Genomic DNA, 27976 nt, shown 5'->3' with positions numbered 1-27976 from the left:
GAAGAAATGGACAAATTCTTAGAAAGGTATAACCTTCCAAGACTGAACCAGGAAGAAATAGAAAATATGAACAGACCAATCACAAGGAATGAAATTGAAACTGTGATTAAAAATCTTCCAACAAACAAAAGTCCAGGGCCAGATGGCTTCACAGGTGAATTCTATCAAACATTTAGAGAAGAGCTAACACCCATCCTTCTCAAACTCTTCCAAAACATAGCAGAGGAAGGAACACTCTCAAACTCATTCTATGAGGCCACCATCACCCTGATACCACAACCAGACAAAGATAGTACAAAAAAAGAAAATTACAGACCAATATCACTTATGAATATAGATGCAAAAATCCTCAACAAAATACTAGCAAACAGAATCCAACAACACATTAAAAGGATCATACACCATGATCAAGTGGGATTTATCCCAGGGATGCAAGGATTCTTCAATATATGCAAATCAATCAATGTGATACATAACATTAACAAATTGAAGAATAAAAACAATATGATCATCTCAATAAATGCAGAAAAAGCTTTTGACAAAATTCCACACCCATTTATGATAAAAACTCTCCAGAAAGTGGGCATAGAGGGAACCTACCTCAACATAATAAAGGCCATATACGAGAAACCCACAGCAAACATCATTCTCAATGGTGAAAAACTGAAAGCATTTCCTCTAAGATCAGGAATGAGACAAGGATGTCCACTCTCACCACTATTATTCAACATAGTTTTGGAAGTCCTAGCCACGGCAATCAGAAAAGAAAAAGAAATAAAAGGAATACATATTGGAAAAGAAGAAGTAAAACTGTCATTGTTTGCAGATGACATGATACTATACATAGAGAATCCTGAAAATGCCACCAGAAAACTACTACAGCTAATCAATGAATTTGGTAAAGTTGCAGGATACAAAATTAATGCACAGAAATCTCTTGCATTCCTATACACTAATGATGAAAAATCTGAAAGAGAAATTATGGAAACACTCCCATTTACCATTGCAACAAAAAGAATAAAATACCTAGGAATAAACCTACCTAGGGAGACAAAAGACCTGTATGCAGAAAACTATAAGACACTGATGAAAGAAATTAAAGAGGATACCAACAGATGGAGAGATATACCATGTTCTTGGATTGGAAGAATCAATATTGTGAAAATGACTATACTACCCAAAGCAATCTACAGATTCAATGCAATCCCTATCAAATTACCAATGGCATTTTTTACAGAACTAGAACAAAAAATCTTAAAATTTGTATGGAGACACAAAAGACCCCAAATAGCCAAAGCAGTCTTGAGGGAAAAAAACGGAGCTGGAGGAATCAGACTCCCTGACTTCAGACTATACTACAAAGCTACAGTAATCAAGACAATATGGTACTGGCACAAAAACAGAAACATAGATCAATGGAACAAGATTGAAAGCCCAGAGACAAACCCAGGCACCTATGGTCAACTAATCTATGACAAAGGAGGCAAAGATATACAATGGAGAAAAGACAGTCTCTTCAATAAGTGGTGCTGGGAAAACTGGACAGCTACATGTAAAAGAATGAAATTAGAACACTCCCTAACACCATACACAAAAATAAACTCAAAATGGATTCGAGACCTAAATGTAAGACCAAACACTATAAAACTCTTAGAGGAAAACATAGGAAGAACACTCTTTGACATAAATCACAGCAAGATCTTTTTTATCCACCTCCTAGAATAATGGAAATAAAAACAAAAATAAACAAATGGGACCTAATGAAACTTCAAAGCTTTTGCACAGCAAAGGAAACCATAAACAAGATGAAAAGACAACCCTCAGAATGGGAGAAAATATTCACAAACGAATCAACAGACAAAGGATTAATCTCCAAAATGGACAAGCAGCTCATGCAGCTCAATAACAAAAAAACAAACAACCCAATCCAAAAATGGGCAGAAGACCTAAATAGACATTTCTCCAAAGAAGACATACAGATGGCCAAGAAGCACAACATCAGATGGCCAAAGCTGGTCAACATCACTAATTATTAGAGAAATGCAAATCAAAACTACAATGGGGTATCACCTCACACCAGTTAGAATGGGCATCATCAGAAAATCTACAAAGAACAAATGCTAGAGAGGGTATGGAGAAACGGGAACCCTCTTGCACTGTTGGTGGGAATGTAAATTGATACAGCCACTATGGAGAACAATATGGAGGTTCCTTAAAAAACTAAAAATAGAATTACCATATGATCCAGCAATCCCACTACTGGGCATATACCCAGAGAAAACCATAATTCAAAAAGACACATGCACCCCAATGTTCATTGCAGCACTATTTAAAATAGCCAGGTCATGGAAGCAACCTAAATGCCCATCGACAGACAAATGGATAAAGAAGTTGTGGTTCATATATACAATGGAATATTACTCAGCCATAAAAAAGAACAAAATTGAGTCATTTGTTGAGACGTGGATGGATCTAGAGACTGTCATACAGAGTGAAGTAAGTCAGAAAGAGAAAAACAAATATCGTATATTAACGCATGTATGTGGAACCTAGAAAAATGGTACAGATGAACCGGTTTGCAGGGCAGAATTTGAGACACAGATGTAGAGAACAAACATATGGACACCAAGGGGGGAAAATCGCTGTGGGGTGGGGATGGTGGTGTGCTGAATTGGGCGATTGGGATTGACATGTATACACTGATGTGTATAAAATTGATGACTAATAAGAACCTGCAGTATAAAAAAACAAATAAACAAAAAAACCCTGGTTTTATTTTTTATATTTTGTAGTAAACAGACCACTATGCACTGGTTAAAATGTATTTTACAGCCATTTTTAAGGGTTAGAAATAATTTTTGTTATGGTATCTTTCTATATTTTATGACTTTAATTAAATTTCTGATTTCTGTTCCAAACACTGCAATATAAGACAGTATAAAACACATTTTAATCATTAAATTTGTGGATAATTTTGTGATTTTTTTCAGGCCCTATAACACCAAGGGACTGATAATACAAGATAATGTGTATAAAATACACTTCAGCAAGTTCCACAAATTCCATCCTCAAGGATCTTTCTTTCTCTCACAACCCAACAGCTAATGCACACAATCAAGAAGTCACATCAGGGGTGTTCTACAACTGTCATCATCTTTAAAGAGGAATCTTGTCATGATCATGAGGTAAAATTAAGGACATTTTAAACCAACTACATATATCCTACTTTACAGAAGCTCGTAGTGAGACAAATAGCATTGACACAGATGTATACGTACATTTGTGATAGCATTAGTGGTCACAGAGTACAATACTTAGTAAAGATCATTGGTACTTTCAAAATTATCTTAAACCAAAGATCAAGCAAATTTTAATTCTTCGTGAAAATATTTATGGAGATAGTTTCCTATTATCCATAACTTTTTGTAATATAAAATATAACAAAGTAACATTTTTCTTGCCCTTAATTCTGTGAGGTCCAGTGATTATATTTCAAACAAATGTCAAATTTGGCAACCAAATCAATCACTTTAACTGTGAAAAAGACTAACATCTTATTTTAGTTTAAAGGTCTAAAAATTCCTTCTTTTATATAGCCTATATTCTTGTATGGGGAGACAGGCAATAGATAAATAAGCATATAAGTATATAATGCCATTTGTCATGGTAAACATAAACTTGAGTAAGAAGATAAAGGCTGGCTGAAGTGGAAGATGCTATTTTTATTTATGATTCTTAAAGGGCTTATGCAGGATGTTATGTAAGGTAATGATAACTCAGACCTGAAGAAGTCTGCTGTGCAATTCTTGTAGAAAGTACATGGTTAGAGTACAGGTCTTTTGCCTCCTTAGGAAGATTTATTCCTAGGCATTTTATTCTTTTTGATGTGATGGTAAATGTGATTGTTTCCTTGATTTCTCTTTCTGATATTTCATTGTTACTGTATAGGAATGCAAGAGATTTATGTGTATTAATTTTGTATCCTGCAACTTTACCAAATTTATTGATGAGCTCTAGTAGTTTTCTGGTAGCATCTTCAGGATTTTCTATGTATAATATCATGTCACCTGCAAACAGTGACAGTTTTACTTAAAAGCACATGAAAAGATGCTCAACATCACTAATTATTTGAGAAATGCAAATCAAAACTACAATAAGGTACCACCTCACACCAGTCAAAATGGCCATCATCAAAAATCTACAAACAATAAATGCTGGAGAGGGTGTAGAAAAAAGGGAACCCTCCTACACTGTTGGTGGGAATGTAAACTGGTACAGCCACTGTGGAGAACAGTACAGAGGTTCCTTAAAAAATTAAAAATATAGCTACCATATGATACAGCAATCCCACTCCTGGGCATATATCCGGAGAAAACCATAATTCGAAAAGATACATGCACCCCAATGTTCATTGCAGCACTATTTACAATAGCCAGGACATGGAAGCAACTTAAATGTCCATCAACAGAGGAATAGATAAAGAAGATGTGGTACATATATACAATGGAATATTACTCAGCCATAAAAAAGAATGAAATAATGCCATTTGCAGCAACATGAATGGACCTAGAGATTGTCATACTGAGTGAAGTAAGTCAGGCAGAGAAAGACAAGCATCATATGATATTGCTTATATGTGGAATCTAAAAACAGGGTACAAATGAACTTATTTACAAAACAGAAATAGAGTTACAGATGTAGAAAACAAACTTATAGCTACTGGGAGTTGGGGTGGGGAGGGATAAACTGGGAGATTGGGATTGACACATACACACTACTACATATAAAATAGATAGCTAATAAGGACCTACTGTATAGCACAGGGAACTCTACTCAATACTCTGTAATGGCCTACATGGGAAAAAGAATCTAAAAAAGAGTGGATATATGTGTATGTACAACTGATTCACTTTGCGGTACACCTGAAACTAACATAACATTGTAAATCAACTACACTCCAATAAAAATTAAAAGAAAAAAGAAAGAAAGAAAGCACATGGTTAGAGAGGGCAGTAAGTGGAAAGACACCAGAAGTGTAGGCATGTCTGCCAAACTGGAGAAACAGTCAGGAGGGCTATGTATCTGAATTTCAAGGTGCAGGGAAGAGAGTTGTAGGGTAAGTATTCTTCAACAAATTGTCCCAAAAGTGGTTCTTGGGATTTCTGTGTTTATAACTAACTGGCCCATCAACAAAGGGGAGTCAGTGAGGTAGAAGTGGTCCTGTTGAGTGCATAACAACACTGGGCTGTTTCCTTCTCCCGAGGTACAGGAAAATGTCCTGAACTAGGTGCTCAAAGACTCTGGATCTTGTCCTGTTACTTCCCCACCAGTGTGTGACCTCAAGAGCCTCACTTCACTTCCTGACCTTTGCTATCAGGCTCCAGAATATTTCTCCCTTTGAAACTCCATCGTTTACTTCACGGATACTGGAAATACAAAAGTCTCAATATCCCTCCTACTATGAGTTATGCCAAAGTCTGTTTCCTAAAAGTCATCACTTCATAAATTGTATCTTTCAGACTTTTTTTCTCTAGAAGGCTTATTCAACATTCCAAAAGTTACTTTTGAAATGTGGGCAGCCAAACATTTCATTTGAGTTAAGCGATCAGCCCCCCGTAAGAGTTTTTAGGATGAAAAGAAAATAGAAAATAATAAAAACGTATTATTAGATTTAAGACTTAATATATTTACTAATTTATTTAATTACTAATGCAAGTTTAGTTATAAAAATTGAAATAAATTATTTAATAATTAACTTATCAGAAACAAATGATAAAAAAAAAAATCCCTTAAGATTCCACAATTAAACATCCTCCCATCCTCCCCATATTATTTTTCTATTCACAGTGCTAGCTATTTCCCCTGAAGGTATTTTCAAAGAGAGATGCTTGGCTCCTTAAACTCAGCTACTCTGAGTCAGAAGCTCTGCATAGCACTTGTGTAGAGTTCCCTGAGTGCAAGGCTAGTCTGCATCAAAGCCCTTTTGCACCATGGACTCTCCTGCCAGCCCACGGCTCTGACCCTTTGGTGAAAGAGCACTTCCCAGAATGACTTCAAGCTGAACATCTCTCTCCCAGCATGAGAAACAGAGATCACTGACTGGTGCTGCTTTGTAGCTTAACCAACAGGTTTCTCAATGAACACTTTTTCCTACTCTAGTCACCTCTGTTCCCTTAGTCAAAAGTCTCTTCAAATGGTGCACACATGAGGAAGGTCATTAAGTGCACTGAGAGCATACAATCTCACCTCTTGCTGACCAGTGCTAGCAGGTGATTCTGCTTTTCCTTGCCTTCAACTCTTTGCTTTCAGAGGAAACAGCAAGAGCCTCACTATAGAATTCCTCCCAGTAATGTCTGATTTAAATCTGCATATAAAGCTAAGGTTACTCTGCTGCACGTCTTTTATTAAATTCCTTTAGAAAGCCCCCTGGAAACTGGCTTCTCTACAAACTGGCTCTGACACTATAAAGGAGTCATATCATTTCCAAAAAGGACAAAGTGCTTTAATTGGTATTCCCTTGGCAAGACTCCTGTGAAAATGTAGAGTGACGACGATGAATTCAGGAAATCTGCTTTCCACTGAAAAATGAAAAGGTGTAAATTCTTGAACGGTAAATAAATGTGAATGGCGCCTGAATAGATTCTCCACAATCAACAAAGGGTCTGCAGAGCATGAAGAGTGGAAGGGAACATTTGCTAGCGGTTAGGCCTATGGAAAGAAAAGTGACGGAAAAACTGGCTTGATAAAGAACTGTGATCATTAGTGCCCAGGCACCGTGGAACGTAGTCTGGTGGGTAAAAATGATGCAACATGGGGCCTCAAGCAGCATAATCAGGACCCGGAAACTAGAGTGAACATAACAATATATCGTCCAAATTTGATACTTTTGAGAGTGAAAAGGGGGATAATCCAAATCTGTCCTAAGGAAACCAAGACATACACCTACCCTAATTCACTGCATGTTTAAATTCACTCAGCAAGTATTTATTTTATGAAAATTCATTTGCAATCCAATAATCTTTGGACAAATTTGTTACTACTATAACATAAAAAAAAAAAATAAGAAGTAACGGTTGAATAAAGTTGATGAATTTCAACATCATGTGAGTCTCAAAAACTGAATTTCAAAATGCGTGATAATCAAAGGCTAAGCTAAAATTTAATTTTATCTGCTGAATGAAAATACCAAGAAGAATGCAAAAAAAATCCATCCAGCTTTTGGAGAAGGGTGAGTCCTAGTAATTAAAGGACTCTCTCTGCAAAATAGTAGGGCAGGGATATAAAATTTGCAAAGAAAGAAGCACAGATAGCTCAAACTACAAAAGAAAAGGTAAGAAAATTTGAGCACCTAAGGCGTGGAAGCCCTCAGGGTAAAAAGGAGGATGGAGAAAGGAGGCTGGGACACTTCCTATTCATCTCTTCCCCTGGGAACAGGAAGAATTAGCAGAAGTTGCTCTAGGTGGTCACATGATTCAAGGAACTTAGAAGGAAAAACAATTCTAATATTCAAATGTTTTGGACAATTGGATTTATAAGGGAAAACTAATAAAGGAGTGATTGGATCCTTGGGCAAGTCATTCAAGATTTTGGTAAACAGTCAAAATAGACTATCTAAAACAAGGGTGAAAAAACTTACTCTGTAATGAGCCAAATAGTAAATGTTTTAGGCTTTGTGAGCCACATAGTTTCTGCTGTAGCACAAAGAGCAAGGTGTAATATATGCGTGTGTCTGTATTCCTAAAATTAGAATTTCATACAATTTTCACATGTCAGAAATTCTTCCTGAAAATTTTTCAACCATCTAAAAATATTAAAATCATTCTTCACCCAAAGACCATACAAAACAGATGGTGGGCTAAATTTGGCCCTAAGGCCATAAGTTTGCCAACCCCTGATCTAAGATAATAAGTAATGAGTCACAAATATAGGGAATAAAAATCAACAAAAGAGGAGTCATGCATTAGAAGTATTTGGTAAGCAGCCATTTATAAAGTAGAAAGGTATTAATTTTATAATATTCAAAATGTTAGCATTTTCAGAAGTCCATGCAGGCCTTTCTAATTAGTCCTAATTAATACAGTTTGGTAGGACTTTATCTAATTAAAACTGCCTGTTTTCTAAGGTGTTGGCTACTGGGCAAAACATTATTTTCTTAAATTAACTTTATCAATATAATTTACATGTAATTTTATGTGTACAATTTGATGAGTTTTGACAAATGTATACACCCATGTAACCACCCTGGACTATTAGTCTTCATAAAAGTCTGCTGAGAATTTGTTTGGGACATCATTAAATCTAAAATCAATTTGGGGGGACTTCCCTGGTGGCACAGTGGTTAAGAATCCACCTGCCAATGCAGGGGACACGGGTTCGATCCCTGGTCTGGGAAGATCCCACATGCCTCGGAGCAACAAAGCCCGTGCGCCACAACTAATGAGCATGCACTCTAGAGCTCGCGAGCCACAACTACTGGGCCCATGTGCTGCAACTACTGAAGACCTTGCGCCTAGAGCCCGTGCTCCGCAACAAGAGAAGCCACCGCAGTGAGAAGCCCAGACACCGCAACAAAGAGTAGCCCCCACTCACTGCAACTAGAGAAAGCCCGCACGCAGCAACAAAGACCCAACACTGCAGGAAAAAAAAAAAAAATCAATTTGGGGAAAATTGACACCTTTAGCAATATTGAGTCTCCCAGTCCAGAAATACGATAAACTCCAAATATTTAAGTGATTTTAATTTTTCTTAGTAATATTTTTGAATATTTGTAAAATTGAAATTTTTATAATTTTCAGAGTTTCGATCGTGTACGTCTTTGTTAAATTTATCACTAAGTTTATTTTATTTTTACTGCTGAAATATACTGTACTTTTAAAAGATATATTTTCTAGTTGTTAGTTACTACTATATAGAAAAATATACTTTGAGTTTCATTGTATTTCTCTATTGTACTTTTCTTTTTTTTTTTTTGGCTGCACCCTGTGGCATGCAGGATCTTAGTTCCCTGACCAGGGATCGAACCTGCATCCCCTGCAGTGGAAGTGCTGAGTCTTAACCACTGGAGGACCAGGTAAGTCCCTATTGTACTTCTCCTATTTTATTAATTTTGCCCTTATTTTTATTTTTCCCTTGCTCCCATTATAAAATTGTTTTTTGTATACTGACCTTGTATTCTGTGATCCTGTACTCTGTGATCTAAACTTATTTATCAGTTCTACTAGAATGGGTTTTTTTGTTGTTATAAATTTATTTTTTAGGATTTTCAATGCAGTTGAGAATATAATTTACCAATCTAGACAGTTTTACTTTTTCCTTTGTAATCAATGTACTTTTTATTTATTATATTATTATTATGATTATTGATTTACTGTTCCGGCCAGAACATCCATAACATTGCACTGCTTTGGAAAATGGACATTCTCACTTTGTTCCTAATCTTAGGGAATAGTGTTTTGCCTTTCATTTTAAGTATAATTTTAAAGCTACTTTACTAGGTAAAAGTAGTAATTTAATGGTATGCTTTCATTTCCCTCCACAGAGAAGAAACTAATGATATCATGTAAAATAACAATGTAAGTGGTAATGTAAAACAGGGACTTCAATGCATGTCTTGATTTTACACAGTATTTTTTTCACTATTTCTTCATTTCCAAATTGCATTACACAGAGTTCTAATTGTACAAGATAATATTCTACACTGGTTAGCTTCTAACTGATACCACCATAGCCTTTCTCTCTGGCAGTTTGAGTGAGACTTCAAAGAGAAAAACAGCAGCTCGGTCCAGAAGACATATAAAGAAAAAAAATTTTTGAGGTCATGAAGAAAAGACACTATGGTGGACAATGAAAGAAGTTCAAAGAAATCATGACAGTGCAAGTAATTTAAATTTAAAAAATTATATATTATTCCAGTAAAAGCTATAAATCTATCCACTTCTATACATACAGTAGAATTAGACACAAAAGGTTTTTCTGGCTATATAAGCTGAAGTTGTATATTAAACTATGTTCCAATTCTAGAATCCATTTAAATGATTCATGTAAAGATGGTCCATGTAAACTGGGACATGTAAATGTTTTTTTATTTATTTTATTTTTCTTTGTTTTATCAAAAATTAATTTCCATCAAGTGAGATATCCAAAATATGTTCCTCTTCCCTGAAACATAAAGTTAGAAAACTAACACAGAAAATCTAAATTTATGATGGTCCTGAAAATCTTCACATTCGTCTTTGGAAAGTTCTCTGTATTCTCAGAGAACTTTTGATAAGTCACATGTGAAAATTCACAAAGAAAATATATGAAAGTCTACATTCTGAATACCCGTTACAGGATGAATTTTTACTGAATCTTTTCCTCTCTTTGAGAGTATTTCACTTCTGGCCACCCATGCTAGTCTCTCACAATTCACTTATGCCATCCTTTTCAAATGTCCTCTATTTCTGGTTAAGCACCTTTTACCAAGAAGATGAGCCATTGAGCCTCCTTGTATGTTTCAAGAGGTTAAGAAAAACAATACGCAGAATTATAACGCTAGCTTAAAGTAATATGGGTTCAAAAGCAAAATTTGCATTAAATCAACTATAATTCAGATACCGAATGTTAATAAACATGGATATCCTCTTATACAATGTAAACAGTATCGTGAGAAAAAAAGTAATTCTTTGAACTTCACCCTTTCAAGTTACTTTTTTGGGTTTCAGCTTCACGTTGCTCCATGAGCATATTTCTACAGCTTCTATAGCTAACATTCTTCAAGATATACAAAATTATAGGCAGCTTCAGTAGTACTAGTTCTATTCACAGTGGTAACAGCAATAGAAGCTATCTTCTTATTAGCCTATTATTTACTAAGTACTTCATTTCTGTTAGCTTATTTTGTCAGCATAATAATCTTTTAAAGTAGGTATAATACCAAGTTCATTTTACAAAGGAGGAAACTGAAGCTTAGTGAGATTTGTTACTTGCTTTAGTTTTAACCATTATATTATTAGGGCTCTTGCTGGGCTGCACTGCACAGGCCTACAAGCCCCGTGCTTGCCCAGCTTCAAGACTGAAGAAAGAGCTGGGAGCCAGCAACAGAGACATCAGTGGTTTAACGGATGGGGGTAGCTTACACGTCTGAAGCAAGGTCCTGGAGCGACACCCCACCGTGTGCTTCAGACGACAGGCAGGACATGGCAGCAGTCTTCACTCCAGGAGAAAGGGGAGTTTGCCAGTTATAGGGGAATTGATTTCAGATGGGCTCATTAGTTACCAGGGAAACCAGCAGAGGGGAATGCCCCTCACAGCCCCCTTTAATAATAACAATCACTAGCTGGGGCCTGGGGCAAGTATGTAGGAAGGTCAGTCATATGCATAAGATATAGGTGAAGCAGGCAATGGTCGGGCAGGGGAGGTACAGAGAGCAAGAGAACAGTCGTCTTAAGTGGCCTGACCATACAGCTCTTAATCACTGTAAAATTTATACATAGATATTAAACACCAAACAGATAAAAAATATTAATACTCCCCACTCTCCAAGGTTAAGAATGAGATTCTACAAACTCAATTGTCCATACACTGAATCCAGTGGAGACAGTAATAGTAAATATCACAATATTTGACTCAGAAATTTTTAAAATAATCTAAACAATGGCAAACATAGTTATTCATCAAAATAAATATTAAAGACCGGTATAATCATATTTTTTTATAAAACTATAAAATATCAGGCTATGATCTTAAGTTAGTATTTTATCATCTCAAGAGCACTGAAGAACACTCATGAAAATTCAGGTACAAGACTGGATTCTGTAACGCTCACACACATTCTCAAGAGCATAGCTTAGCCCTCCCTGAACTTGCAAAATTATACATGTATTGCCTTAATGTTGACACTCTTTAGATACTCTAAATAAAGTTTTGCAGTTCTAAGTTCAGGATATTGGTCAGCATTACATCTGACTCTTTAAAGAGAAGATTATACCAGATCAATTTTATTATCTTCTATGTTAAAGGGACAGTCCTCAAAGGAAAAAAAAAAAAAAAGATTTTCATTAATTACACCTGAGTTAGACTTCTATTTTCATACTATAATCCAATTAGCAGTTAAGTACAAAGGTTTATGGGTCATCATCCAAGGAATCCCTGCAAAAGTGCAGTACAGGTGCCCCTAGCGGCTGTCTAGGAGACTGGGGGTGTACGGACAGAGATAATGGGCCTCTAGACTATCCTGCATGGTTTCAAGCACACGATCTCTGCTTTTATCTGTTTTTTCGGCCATAAAATGTGTTTGAAGAAAGAGTATCTTTACCTCAACATTCAAAAAAACATTCTTGGGCTTCCCTGGTGGCACAGTGGTTGAGAATCTGCCTGCCAATGCAGGGGACACGGGTTCGAGTCCTGGTCTGGGAAGATCCCACATGCCGCGGAGCAACTAGGCCCGTGAGCCACAATTACTGAGCCTGCGCGTCTGGAGCCTGTGCTCCGCAACAGGAGTGGCCGCGATAATGAGAGGCCCGCGCACAGCGATGAAGAGTGGCCCTCACTTGCCGCAACTAGAGAAAGCCCTCGCACAGAAACGAAGACCCAACACAGCCATAAATAAATAAACCCAAAGTTTAAAAAAAGAAAAAAATAGATGTAACACTCAAGATTTCAGCTAAAAAAAAAAAAAAAAACATTCTTTCAAACCGAACACTTACCAGTATGTTCTCAGCTGGCTGGAACATCAGATTCTAAGGGATCTTAACACTAACGCCCTTAACTGGAGCTATCCAGCAGGGATTAAGGGCCAATATAATTTAATATTTTTATTAGTAATCTAGATCAAGGCACTAAGATTATAATCTCATATTTCTAAGTAATACTAATTTAGGTATGGTCACCAACCAAAATTAAAAACAACCTGATAAATTACATGAAGAATCATTTAGAAATATAATGAAGTTTAATAGCATTAGGATTTGGGGCCAAGAACAAACACATCAAATCGAAATGGAGAAGGGATATACAGGCAACGACAGTATAAAAAATAAAAACAAAAAAGTTATTGTCTATCCAATAATCATGGTGTTTAAGAGGGGAAAAAATAGGCTAACAGTAGTTGGCTGTATTAATAGCAGTAATGTAAGAATACATCTTCCAGTTTATTTGACATCGGACAAGCTCTAATTAGAGTATGCTTTTTGATAGTCTCATTTGAGAAGTTTGTTGAAAAGTTAAATAAGGACTAGTAAAGAACACAAAATACTAAATTATTTCTATGAGGAAAAGTTAAAAGAAATTGAAGCATTTACCTTGAAAAAGAGATGACTATAGGGAAAAATTACTGCCCTCTAAGGCTGTTAATAATTACAATAAATTGTTCTCCTGCCCTAAAGAGGACTACTGCATATGAGGGATATATAGAAATAATGGCAAGACAATTTAATTTGCTATAAGTAAGCTATTTTGATAATAAGAAAAATTTTAAATACTAGAATATTCAAGTGGGAGAGGTTTTAAGACTTTTATCCCTAGATAGCTTTTGCAGAAAAAAACAAAACAAAATGCATTCCCTGCCCTGGTTCACCTATGCTATTTCACTGGTTTATCTTCTCAAATATCCACCAAGGGATACTGGAAATGTGGGGCTTTCACTCTTGTAAAGCGACCTCCTGAAGTTTATGTGCCTTCTTCATCCTTTCAGTGTTTCCCTCCTGGTTCCAGCTCTGAATTACTACTAGCCCAGTAGTCACCTAGTCCACACAGGTAAGGAATAAAAACTTTTGTTAGAAGAAGAAACTATTTGGCAAAGGTACTTTGCAGTTCAGACATAGTACTAGTACAGTACCACTGTTCCCGGTCACATATGAACAAATACTTCTAGGCTGTTCAGAAATATATATTCTGAGGTTTCTCTCTGTATAACTGGCTTGCTTGCAGATTTTCCCAAGCTCTGAAGTGCTAGATCCCATGTCTTGACACCTCTAGACTTTCTCTTACAATTTCTTCCATAAGCGTCCATCTGCCCTGCCAGGCTCTTCGACTTCTGTTGGCCCTTTTCCCTACAAGGTCCTCAGTTGGCTCCATTTTTATGAACTGCTCCATGTAACCTATGACATTCAGACCTGTCAGATACTACTAATGCTCCATCCTTATCTCCTCAGTACATCCAATTCCATCTCACAGTCTTACTGACATTTAATTCCAGAGGCCTTCAAATTGAACTCTACTCATACTTACAAATTGCACTCACCAGTCTTACTGATTCTTCTTTCCTTTACTCTGCCTCAGGGTGGATTTTTTGGCCACAAGAGCTTGATTGGCCCTACAGGAGGCTCTGGTAACACCTCTGAAGAGAGGTGGCCTTTAACCAAGGGTGAATAGGTGGATAAACTGGATTTTGTTTCCCTAAGGTAAGATAATTCTGAGGTGTGCTCTACAGTACCCTCCTAGAGTTCCCCAGGCTCAAGCCCCAGTTGTCTGCAGTGACTCATAATCACCACCTGTTGGTTCTCTGTCTCACTTTTTCCTAAACAGGCTAATGTTAACACAAATATTTGACTCTGCCTCCAGGTGAACCAATCCTAAAATAATCTATCTCCATATATTTACATGAGCATTTTCCAAAGAACTTCTATTGTTTGTTTTTTTTTTTCTTTTTAATAGCATTAAAAAAATATCCCACATTAACATTTTGAGTAAAAACAAATAATCTTGGTCTGTGTATATGCGGTGTGCCCACAACAAACGACTCACTTTCACACTCAGGAAGATGGTATATATTCTCCCAAATAGACAACTCTCAAACATTTCTTGTTTCTGGCAGTTACAAGTGAGATTTCTTACAGAACACTCTGATTCTATGATCTAGTACGAGAGGGTTCAGCCATAGAAATACCTTGTTTTAAACACATTTTTCTATAAATTTCAGTAGTGATGAGAAAGATCCTCTCCTTTCTGCTCAAGAAAAGAAATTAAATTACTTTATGTATTGTTCTTTGGCTTTTGATATGCTATGTGACACTTCAGCAAATCCTGCACACAATGAATTCTATCATTTCTGCACCTGTGGCAGTTAAATGTGCTCATTTGCATAACTTACAACCACATACATAAGTAAAAGTGTTGTTTGTGACAGTAGATCTGACTTTGGGGATACATATGAATTTCTAAAGTTCTAATGGATTTTAGCATTGACATTACGGCATAGAAATAAAACATTTCTTGCAATCATTCCAGGCATACCAGATGGTGAAAAGTGTTCAATGGAAGGTAAAGCAGACTTACCCGAATCATCATGACTGAACATCTGATATCATGAATTGTATCATAGATCTTTTTTGAGATGTCCACAAACTGATTATCATCAAACACATCCAAAGAGTTTTTACTTAAGGCTTCCAAGGCAACATTCACTTGTGTTACAAATTCCGGAATTGCTGTTAAAATGAATAAGAAAGAGAAAATTGTCCTATTTGTATTTTCAGATTTCTGGAGTTTCCAGGAAATGGAGAATCATATTTTTAAACAAATACTTGATTAAAAAAAATTCAATTATTTTTTAAATGTAGGGAGACAAAACATTTTGGCAGGATAATCTTGAATCTCTGAAATACAAAGGTAACCAAAGACAAGAAAGGCATAGTGATGGAAATGTTTTAAAAGATTATCTTTCTCCTTTATGGCATTTTTGTTTGTACCAAGTCTGGAACCATATAATTATTTTTCATCCTATCCAATGTAAGCTCAAAGAAATGACAAAAAAGAATTGGTGTGAATAATAGTTGAAATTGTAAACCTAAAAATATTTAAAGAAAAAACACATTTGAGTTGCTAAATAGAAGAAAATTAACTAAAGATACTAATTCTATCTCATAGAAATAATAAAACTACTGTAAACTTTCTTTTGATAAAATATTTTCTCACCATCAAAAAGATTAATGAAAAGAAACTGGTGATCTTATATGCAAAACGTTTCTATGTAAAATAACACAACATTGAATGAGTGTAGGGATATACCAATCAGTAAGGCCAATCCATAGAATGCCCTTTTTTTTTTTTAAGATTTCAAAATAGTCTCAATTAAAAACGTTTCTCCGACTTTACCTTTAAGGTTAATGATAACAACATTCATTAACTCTTCAGTGGATTCAAGGCAGTTTTCTAAGTGTTTGCTGTGATTTAAATCTTAAAACAACCCCAGTATTAACCTGGGGTTCATACTTAGTTGAATGACAAAGACACAGAGAAATCAAGAACCTTTCACAGAGTTATTCTGCTAATGTGACTTTTAACTACTATACCATATCATATTGAATAAGTTTCTTCCCCATGTGAATATGCAGGATAAAAGCAGATTAATTTTTAGAGCAATGATTCCAAACCTGGAAGATATAGTACTTTATCTAACACAAAAATAATAATAAATATTATTTTTTCCTACATCCAACTCTCTATCTGCATGTATGGCATACCATGCCTTGCAATCCTACCTGCCATGTTCTTGATATGGGGAAATGTTGGCAATATACATAGGTACCCATATTTTATCTAGTCTCATCTTTCCTCCACCTACTAAAATGTATCACCTATACCCTAATTCTTAGTTACTATACCCACCAGGATTATCCACTGTGCTTTTCTCCTCTGTCCATTCTCTAGGTGTACCATCCAATAAAAAGGGGCACCTGGCCACATAGGGCCACATATGACTATGAAACATTAAATTCATTAAAATTTAATTTAATTTGAAATTGAGTTCCTCAATCACATTTACCACACTTCAAGTGCTCAGTATACACCTATGGCTATTCAATTCTGTTTTGAGAGTGGCAATATGGAATGTTTCTATCATACCAAAACTTCTATTGGATAATATTATTCAATAGTGAGATTTCATGAAATCATTGCCTCACTTTCAGTGAACAGAATAACAAAGGCAAGGAGAAAGCTAACTCACACCACTTTGCGCAGGAGAAACACTCCTGAACCACAATTCCCACTAATTTAGATGTGACTCCCAAAGTGTATCTCTAACCTAACCTTTTCCCTGAATTCCAGAGCTATAAATCCAAAATAGTCCACTGCAAAATTCTACCTAAATCTTTCATAACACCTCAAATCCATCCTATCTAAACCTAAACACATTCTTTTCTACCTGGAAAGCCTAATTTTCTCGTAATATTTTCTATCTTGACGCCCAGTCACCAATGAAAAAAACTCAGGTGTTTTCTTTTACCTCCTACTCTTTTTTAACCTCTATATCCAAATGTCCTCTAAGTGTAATCTCCTCTACCATATAAGTACATTTTAAATCCATTGCCAGTGCAGCCCCACTGCCTCTAGCCATCATTATCTCCTGCTTGAGCACTCACCGTCGTCCTCCTGCCTAAGATCTTCTCATCCTTCAGACTCATCGTAAGTATAATCTTATTGACAAAGCCAACTCTTAGCAGTAAGTACAACAGTGTCTGTCACAAAATAGATTCTCAATAAGTTGTTTTATTAGTGAGTCACGTCACTACACTGTTCAAAAATGTTCACTGGTTCCTTGAAACTTTTTCCTGTTTGTAGCCCAAGTGTCTAGCCTGGCACATAGTAGATAAGCAATTGAATTAAATAATCGAATGAGTTAATGAATGAATCAATATAAAAAACCCACAAAAATGTAGGTACAAATGCAACATGTTAAGCTTGCATTTCAATGTAATTTAGGTTTTGTTCCTACTCGGGAATCTCCAAAAATATACTTATGTGGGCTTATAAGAATATTCGACATATTTAATGAGTTAATCTTTAATTTTTATAGTGTTGAGAGAGGAGGAAACTCTTAAGGAAATGTGTCCAGTTATTTCACATTTCCTTCAGGTTCTTGGGGTGAACAGCAAACCCCCCAACAAAACTTCTACTCCAAAGAACATGACAGAGAGCCTCCTAATCACTTTGACATCCCCTATTAACCCTAAAGACATAGCTAAATAAAACTTCTGGTGGTCTACCACTGACAAAACTCTTTTCATAGTCTTCCCCACTAAAAAAAGGTTTTTCTCATCCACCAAACAAGTGTGCCATACAATAATAATTTAACTCTTTCTATCCACATCTTCAATTTGTTACTAACTGCCTCTACAATTTGAAACTGCTCCTATCATCTTCCTAGGTAGATCTTGGCCAAAAAAGAGAGACAAGCATCAAATCATGTAAAGGTCTAGTTTTCACTGCCATGTGAGATAATGTGAGAAACATTTGGCGTATTTTAAGGAAAATACATCATAGCCTTTTCATTATTGCAACATGATTTCAATTTAACTCTTCTAGGGGCCTCTTACTACTAGACTAATATTAGTTCCAATTAAAATAAAATCTTTGAGAAGCAAATGTTTAATTTCTGAAGTACAGATGGAAACTACTACTTTTTTCACTCTAACAGCATAAATGAACTATTCAAAGCTGACATGTAATACATTTCTCATTTCATTAGCTTAAACATCAGCTGTGGGTGTGCTTTATTCATACTATGGACATATGGTTGCTTGGATCAGAGTGGGCGTGAAATTTTTTAATGCTTTCAAGAAAATACAAAGTGAGTATAATTAAGTAGCCAGTTAGTGGTAATTTAGAAGGAAAAACAAATTGACAAAGCTATCTCAAATCCATAATCTACCTACATTTCAAGAAAACAAGGTTTACACACAGTATACCATCCATCATGTTATACAATCATTGATCAGAGAGGGGGACACCTTAAACAAATTCACTCTAATCATTTGACATCCCAGGTAGAATCAACTGTTCTGAACTTTGGAGTGTAGATTTATTAAACAGAAGTGGCCTTTGGGTCAATACCTTGTCAACTTCAAAGTATCTTGTCTATTTTATACTGCCAAATTATAAGCCAGTCCTGAACTCGTTAGAAGTCTGTACCTTCTCTACCAACCTTATTCAGAATATGCAGAATAATAATATCCATTGATATTATCCATTGCAGATATTATTGATATGATATTATCCATGATATTGATATGATATTATCCATGCAGAATAATAATATCCATTGATGAGTGCTTACTCATCTTGGCACTGTGCTAAGCATTTTGTATGCATTGTCTCATTTAATTCCCACAGCAGCCCTGTGAGGCAGGAACTACTATTATCCTGATTTCACTGATGAGGAAACTGAGGTCAAACAGCTAATAAGTGGCAGGCTGGTAACTGAGACTCCAGAGCTTGCTCTCTGAGCCCCAAAGCTGCACTGCCTCCTTTTGATAAGTAAAATACTTTGGGCTTCTTAATTTCAGTGCTCCTGGGGCACTGAAATTAATGTTAATGTTAATTAACATTAATGTTAATGTCAATTAATTTCTAAATTAATGTTAATTTTCTGGCAATAGAGCCAACTTCCCAGGCCTTGAGTCTCTCTCTGGTACTAACTCAGGAATATTTTATCCCTTCTCATTTCTTGCTAAGTTTATTATGTGCTTTTGAAAGTAGGTAAGGGTACATAATTATTGGATTAAGTAGGTCAGAAAAAAGTCCAGACTCATTATAGGTAATCATCTCCAATGATGTCACTAAATTATGTTTTCTATCATTAATAAAATGCAGATTAAAATATTTCTAATCATACTATTATCTTTGAAAATTACCAATGATAGAGGTATTTGGCTTTGAAAATTCACATAATGCTAAGTCACCATTTCTTTACATGATGCTAAGTAAGTGGGAAGAAATTACAGCAGAAAGTGCAACTAAGCATATGCATGACTTCTATAAATGCCTCATACTCTTCATTTTTTAGATTTATTGAACAAACATTGATTATCAAGGTTCATACTTTTTTTTTTTTTTAAGGAAGCCAAGAGTATGTATCAGTACTGTGTTTGGTCCCTCACAGATTACATATCATAAAAGTCAATAACTGGTGAGAATTTTTCCTTTTTTCAAATGAGAGAATCAAGGATCAGAGTGAGTGCTTTATGACACATCACACGGTTAACAAGAGCCATACTGGCCTCACTATTCTACTCTACCCCTACCTTCCAAACATCTGGAATAGCTCAAAAAAAAAAAAAAGCCCTAAGAAATAAAATAACAGAGAGAAAAGACTTTGTTGTCATGGCTTTATGATACTATACTGATACTTTTTTCCCCCTTTGGCAGAGATCTTTTTTCTATATATGAAATTCTGGATCATTTAATTAGCCTGAGTGTCCAGATTTGGGTATCTCCAGTGCCTTAGGGACTTAGCTGTTTTCCCTAAAGCTTAATCTTGATGTTTCTCAATAATACATTAATATTAATAAATAATATTCATTTATTTAAGTGTTTTAGAAATTAGTCATGACTACTTAATATAAAATTTAGCTCTCTCACAATTTTCCTCATAACATTTTCAAATTTGTTAACGCCACAATAATTGGTTAAATGAATGTAACTATTTAAGTATTTAAAGTTGGACCTGGACCAAGTAATGGTCTACGATGACCTCTGCTCATTATGTAACACACTATTTTAATGGAGTTAACAAGTTGCCTCTGAAAAAAACTTTTCTGTTAGTTGCTTTTGTATTTCTTAGTATGAATTCTCAAATATTTAAACTATCAATGCAATTTCCTATACTATCAAACTTCTCAAAATTCATCAATTTAAATTTTTACCAGGTGTAATAGCCAGCACTCAACATGGCCTCTAATGATCCCAGCCTCCAGGTATTCACGTCTTAGTATACCCCTTCCCCACATTGTGCCAGATCTGTGTGCCAAATAGAACCTAGTATAAATGATGGGATGTTGTTTCCTAGGCTATTTGAAAAAGACTTCAAGAATTCCATCTCGGTCATTCTCTCTCATGTACCGCTTGCTCTGAAGAACTTTAGATGTTATGCTGTGAACAGCGTAATTGAGATGTCCACATGGCAAGGAACTGAGGCTGCTAGCTAATAGCCAGCAAGAATATGAGGCCTTGGACTAGCAGCCATGAGCTTAGAGGTGGATCCTCTAGTTTCACTCAAGCCTTCAAAATAACTGCAGCTTCAGATGACATCTTGACTGCAATGTCATGAGACTGAGGCAGAATCACACAGCTAAGCCACTCCTGGATTCCTAACTCTCAGAAAATGTGAAAGATAATAAATATTTGCTGTTTTAAGCTACTAAATTTTGAAGTAATTTGTTTTACAATGGATATATACCACACTAAGAGACTGGCAAGGTCTAAGAGAATACATTAGTTTTGCCTGTTTCAGGTCATTCAAATGGAATCATACTGTATATATTCTTTTTTTTTTTTAACATCTTTATTGGAGTATAATTGCTTTACAGTGTTGTGTTAGTTTCTGCTGTATAACAAAGTGAATCGCCTATACGTCTATATGTGTACATATATCCCCATATCCCCTCCCTCTTGCGTCTTCCTCCCACCCTCCCAATCCTACCCCTCTAAATGGTCACAAAGCACCGAGCTGATCTCCCTGTGCTATGCGGCTGCTTCCCACTAGCTATCTATTTTACGTTTGGTAGTGTATATATGTCCATGCCACTCTCTCACTTTGTCACAGCTTACCCTTCCCCCTCCCCGTATCCTCAAGTCCATTCTCTAGTAGGTCTGTGTCTTTATTCCTGTCTTGCCCCTAGGTTCTTCATGACCTTTTTTTCCCCTTAGATTCCATATATATTTGTTAGCATGTGGTATTTGTTTTTCTCTTTCTGACTTACTTCACTCTGTATGACAAACTCTAGGTCCATCCACCTCACTACAAAAAACTCAATTTCATTTCTTTTTATGGCTGAGTAATATTCCATTGTATATATGTGCCACATCTTCTTTATCCATTCATCTGTTGATGGACACTTCGGTTGCTTCCATGTCCTGGCTATTGTAAATAGAGCTGCAATGAACATTGTGGTACATGACTCTTTGTGAATTATGGTTTTCTCAGGGTATATGCCCAGTAGTGGGATTGCTGTGTCATATGGTAGTTCTATTTTTAGTATATATTCTTTTGTATCAAGTTTCACTCAACATCAAACTTATGTGATTTGACTCACATTGCTGTATGTAGGTTTAGATTTCTCATTCTTATTACTGTATAGTATTCCAATGTACAATTATACCACAATTTATTTTCCATTCTATAGTTAATGGGCATTTGGATAATTTCCAGTTTGGGACTACTATACATAATGATGCTATGAAATATTGTGCACTTCTTGGTGCTAGGAATATATTTACATATTTTCAGGGAATTTACATACATGTTTTCAGGGACTATACCTATCAGTGGAATTTCTGAATCACAGAATATATTTTTGTACCATGTTAATAGACACAGTTTCCAAAGTGGTTGGAACACATTTTACTTGCATCAACAGTGCCTGAGAGTTCTAGCTGGTTTACATCCTCACTAACACTTGGCATATTCCAGCTTTTACATTTTAGCCTTTCTGGAGGGTATATTTCCCTCTTCCTTTTTAATATATTGATCAGGGGTGTGTGTGTGTGTGTGTGTGTGTGTGTGTGTGTGTGTGTGTTCTACTGGTTAAGCCTCCGGATTACTTTCATTGTTTATCTACTCTCTTGTTGTTCTTGAGTTTAAACAGTTTAAATTTTCCTCCTTTAGAATCACCCACCATCTTATCTATTGCTTAAGCTCATTCTTTAACCTCTTCAGTTTCTACTATCAAGAAAAGCACAGGACTTCCCTGGTGACACAGCGGTTAAAAATCTGCCTGCCAATGCAAGGGTCATGGGTTCGAGCCCTGGTCCGGGAAGATCCCACATGCCGCGGAGCAACTGGGCTCCGTGCACCACAACTGCTGCGCCTGCGCTCTAGAGCCCGCGAGCCACAACTGCTAAAGCCCGCGCGCCTAGAGACCGTGCTCCGCAACAAAGAGTAAGACACCGCAATGAGAAGCCCGCGCACCGCAACAAAGAGTAGCCCCTGCTCGCCGCAACTAGAGAAAGCCCATGCACAGCAATGAAGACCCAACACAGCCAAAAATAAATTAATTAATTAAAAAGAAAAGAAAAGCACACACAGGAAAAGAGTGAAAGAAAAATAGAGAAGTAAAGGAGCTCCATGATCTGTATCTCTAGCTAAATACAGATCAGTGTGCAGGGGATCACACACTGATGACCATAGGAACAGGGAAATGTAAACATTAATAAACAGAAACCTCATTTAAAATGGATTTGGGAAGACAGAAGGGGCAGCTCTCACACCCTACCTCTTGTTATCAATTGCAGACCCAATAGGAAGAGACATACCTTTGCATCTCTGAAAGGAAGAAAGTTCCTATTTTACTACCCAGCAGGAGGAAGGAAGAATTTCTCCTTGCCTGGCAATAGCCCAACCAATGAGAGACTGTCTCAACTCTGCCAGTGAAAAGCCCCTACACTTCAAACTCCCAGTTTCTTCCAATGGACATTTTGTTTGTAACAGCCCTGCCCATTCTTCCTTCTCCGTAAAAGAATGTCCCTCTCCTTTGTTTTCCAGACCTGCCTGTAGTTTGCCACAGATTCCATGTCCTGAGTTGCAATTCTTTGCTGTTCCTGAATAAACCCATTTTGCTGGTAAATTAACTGACGGTTTTATTTTTTTAGGTCAATAGAAATGTCTAGGGGGAAAAAATCTTTAAAGATGCTGAGGTCTACAGACAGATTGGGAAGGCTTCTAGTAGGAGAAACATATCTTTGTTTGACATATCTTTGTGGTGTTGAGGTGGTCCTTCACATGTTGCTGGGGATTTCTTGGGTGAGAAGAAAAAGAGTTGATCTCAGCTCCCCAGACTCCAACTCTCTCTGTCCAGCTGTCTATGATTATATGCCTGAGAACAGCCCTTTTCCTAACCCTGTCTACCTGGTAACTTTCTACCCACTCTTCATATTTATCTTCATAGATATCAGTTCTTTGTGAAACTTTCCCTGATCACCAGCCCACCCATGCCTCTAACCGTGTTAGGCAATCTTGTCTCTTGGACTTGCTGACACTAAAGACATGCATTTGCTAAAGATCCTATGTCTCTAACTGCATGTGTTTTCCTATACTTAGCCACTTCCAAAATCCTGACAGAGAGCTCTTAAAATCAGAAGCTCTGTCAAGTCACCTTTGTTTCCTCAGGAAAGGGGTAGGTATCAGAGTCAGAATTCAGCACCAGGTATTCAGACTCAGAGCCTGTACCCATTAGCACTCTATTCTACTGCTGGATGCAAGGATAACCCTGCTGAGACATATCCTCAAACATTAAAGAACACTGAGGGTAAAGAGAAGAACTAAATCTTCAAGAGAAAAAAGGTCATCTATAAAATATTAAAATCAGATTGGTATTAGACTTTTCATGAGCAACACTGGATACCAAAAGGAAAAATATGAAGCCATGCATTCAAGTATTAAGTAGAAATTATTTCAGAAATGAGATTCAATACTCAGCCAGTGAATTAAGTGAACAGTGGGATAAAGATTTTTTCAGGCATGCACGTACACAGAATATTTAATCTCCATGAACTCTTCATTAGGGAGATACTTGTCAATAGATTCTTAAAACAAAAAGTGAATCAAAGGAGCAAGATATGGGGCTGAGGAAACAGTGGAGTCGGAAAAGCAGTCGGAAATACCTGTGGGTATTTCTGTGTGTTGTACGTGGAAACAATGAGTAAACGTGTAAATATTTTTGAGAGCCAGGGTTCTCAGTATGGAATAAGAGAGGTACTACAATGGAATGTGATAAGACAAAGAACCCTATGGGATGGGATTGCACTGGAGGTGTCAGCACGAACTTATGATTTCATATGTAGCAATATATTACCTTTTGTGTAAGAGTGAAGAGGAAATAAAAAAGCACATCCTTAATCTGCTTATTTTCACAAACATTAAAAAAAGACTCACATGAAAGATAAAGGAATAAGGAAACTTGTTATTTACAAGGGATGCTAAGAATTGGGTAGAAGAAATATGAGAAGATAGATCAGTAGCTGAGTATATTTTGTGTATTTTTAACTCTTGTAAGCATGTTAACATTATACAATTTCAAAAATATAAAATTGACAACAAGGATATGGGCAGGGGAAGGAAACCTAAAACCAAATGTAAATAGCAACAAATGAACAAATGAATTTGTTTTGAGGTGTGTATCATCGGGTTGCTTACACTTGACTACTTTCTAAAGCCGTGCTGCCCAATCCGCTAGCTGCTAGAAATATCCTGCTATTTAACTAAATTTACATTAAATTGATACAAATTAAATACAATTAAAAATTCACTTCCTCAGTCACTTTAGCTCACCACATGTGGCTATCATTTTAGACAGTATAGATATAGCTCAATTCTATCCTTGCAAAATACTCTGTTAGCACTGTTCCAAATACTTGCAATCAAGTATTTGTTGAGCACCTGTCCTCTGTAGGACACTGGTTTAGATCCTGGAAGAGTGAGTATCATCTGTGTAGTTTTTCTATGTATACTTCACAAATACAAGTTATAAACCTTTGGAAAAAACCCTTTTTGGCACCTAGAAATGTCCTGGGCCATTGCAAAATTGTGTCAGGTTCTATTTACTGATACCATTCTTAGCTTTTTTGGTCAATATATATTCACCTTTGTATAAATATAGGTGACTACCTAAACAAGAAAATGTATGTTTTGTTTGTGCTTTGAGAAACTATAGATGATATCTTTGCTTACTGTGTTAATCCCATGAGGGTTATGGGATTTCACATCTGCTGAAATTATACTAGTTGTAATATATGTTAAAAATGTTCTGAAATTTCAGTGCCAACTTGTTATTTTTACTTTGACAGAATTGTCATTATTTTTAGTGAGTTATAATATTACAGTGAAAGAGTAGAGACTCAATCTCATTGACAGTAGTGATTTTACTTTCCCTTTAGTAATTCAATATCACAAGGTTTGTAAGGGCTTCCTATGTACAAGTGTACAATATTAAGATTTTTAAAGAACAAATTCATTTTTCTTGTATCTGATATTCATTTATCTTGAAACTGCTTGCTATTATAATCAATATATAAAAAATTTCAGGGAGCCCAGATTAATATGATTTAAATATATATGCACGTATGATTCATTCAATAGATGTTTTTCTAGAAAGTCGAATAAAAATTGATTGTGAACGTCTTGAGTGAGAGAGCCTGTTGTATTGAATTACTCCTTTTACTAATATTTCTTGATCGAATGAAGAAAAGTCATATTTTAAATGCAGCAGGGAAGCTTTCTATTTAAGGCAACTGAAGTGACTTATTTTATAAATATTTACCCCTTAAGCTCTTTTTTTGTAAAGCTGGATTTATGTACATTGGTTACAAACACTATTTTAAACAAGTCTACTGAAGTAAATCAAGATTTATAACTATGCTAAAATTTTTTTAAATAGTTACAGAAATCCAGAAACCTCTGCATCAATGTAAGCTAGGATTGTGGAAGGTTAGTCAAATTTTTTTTTTAAGGGAGCTAAAATTCTTCTGTAAAATGAAGAAACTGGTCTATTTCTAGCATAGACTCTCTGGATCCGTAGGTCTATTCATAATCACACATGCACTGTGTTCACTTTTTCTAGCTACATTTGGTTACAAGCAGAAAGACATTAGAAAAAGATAAATGAATGGACAGGAGGATAGCAGATGTATGGACAGATTAATGGGTAGTAAAATAAAGCATGGGTTGTTGGAAGAAAAGATAGGTGTATAGAATCATGGGGGTAAGAATTTGTGAGTGGATGGAAGGAGAGATTAATCTTTATAACTTTCCTACTTCCAAAAGAGAAAAAAATTCAAAGAAGCTCAAAAAAGAGGCAAGGGTACAATAAGCTTTTAAAACTTAAAACAAGGCCAAAATAACCAACAGCCACATAACGAAAGTTAGGGAAGACAAGTGTAATTACATCAAAACTTCTAGAGTTAAGGTACAGCAATTAATTATAAAACTGATCTGTTGCATTCCAGGCAAAAGTGAAGCAATGCATTACATGGTTCATATTATTTACTAAAATGGGGCTCGGCACTTAAAAGTTTTCACTGTGAATGACTTAAAAAGATTTTCCTCTTCAACACTATATGCTAAGGGGAGTGAATGTATCACTTATGTATTTATATTTTTTGTTATTAAAAAACATAACAAAAACAGTCTTCACAAATAGTGTTATAAAAGATGTAAAGGCATTCTTCAAAAGAATATTTATTTTATACAACATTATCATCCACTTCTTCAAAAAGTTAAAGTCCTAGAATTTTTGGTTTGCACCTTTTTGGATTTCTGATATGATATGATACAAAAATAGGACTTTGAAAATTTTGATTCTAGGCAGAAATTTAATGGATAAATGAATGAATAATCTTAGCATAGCTTCTGACAGGAGTGAATCATATATTATTTGAAATTGATGTCAATAGTGAGTTAGTTCTTGAAGGATGGGCATTCAGGGTTATCAGAAAAAAGAACTTCCATTTGTTTTAGATACTAAGTGCTGACAGGGTAAATTGATATTTTCTTGTGAAAATGAAAGTAACTTGTATTCTTGGTGCAGAAAGTCTCAGATCTGGATTCCAAATATGATAATCTATCTGAAAGTGACCACCACAATATCTGATGCATAATATGGTTCCAGAATAATAGCAGACCAACATTTATTGATTACTACTAAGTACCAATAATCTTGCTAGTGCTTTACCTATGTTGAAATCAGTAAAGCGTGATGGTGACATGTCTAGATTTGCAGTCAAACTTCCTAGTAGGGGTCACTTTCTTCTTTGCACTTTATTCACATTGTACTCTCTGGTGTTGTGCAAAGCTGTAGCTCTGAGCAAATAGTATTAATATATTCTTTCCTCAGTAAACTTTATCATGACACAGTGGTTTTTGAACTTGGCCCTGCACCAGAATCACCTGGAGGGCCCATTAAAACACAGAGGGCTGAGCCCTACCCACGGAGCTCCTGATAAAAAAGTCTGATATGGAGCAGAAGAATTTGAGTTCTAACAAGTTCCCAAGTGATATAATGCT

At 35.9% G+C, this 27976-nt stretch overlaps 1 protein-coding gene across 1 annotated transcript in view; it reads right to left on the bottom strand.

The window, feature by feature from the left end:
* Window positions 1-27976, bottom strand: part of CTNNA3 (catenin alpha 3) — a 1728069-nt gene that overhangs the window by 316908 nt on the left and 1383185 nt on the right. The window contains exon 14 of the mRNA XM_061197871.1: window positions 15256-15407. Coding sequence (XP_061053854.1) covers window positions 15256-15407 — 152 coding nt within the window. The remainder of the gene's footprint in view (window positions 1-15255; window positions 15408-27976) is intronic.

This window comes from Eubalaena glacialis, chromosome 1 (genome assembly GCF_028564815.1).
Source record: "Eubalaena glacialis isolate mEubGla1 chromosome 1, mEubGla1.1.hap2.+ XY, whole genome shotgun sequence".
NCBI lineage: Eukaryota > Metazoa > Chordata > Mammalia > Artiodactyla > Balaenidae > Eubalaena > Eubalaena glacialis.
The sequence above is the reverse complement of the archived record's forward strand: the minus strand, read 5'-3'. Positions and strand labels throughout refer to the sequence as shown.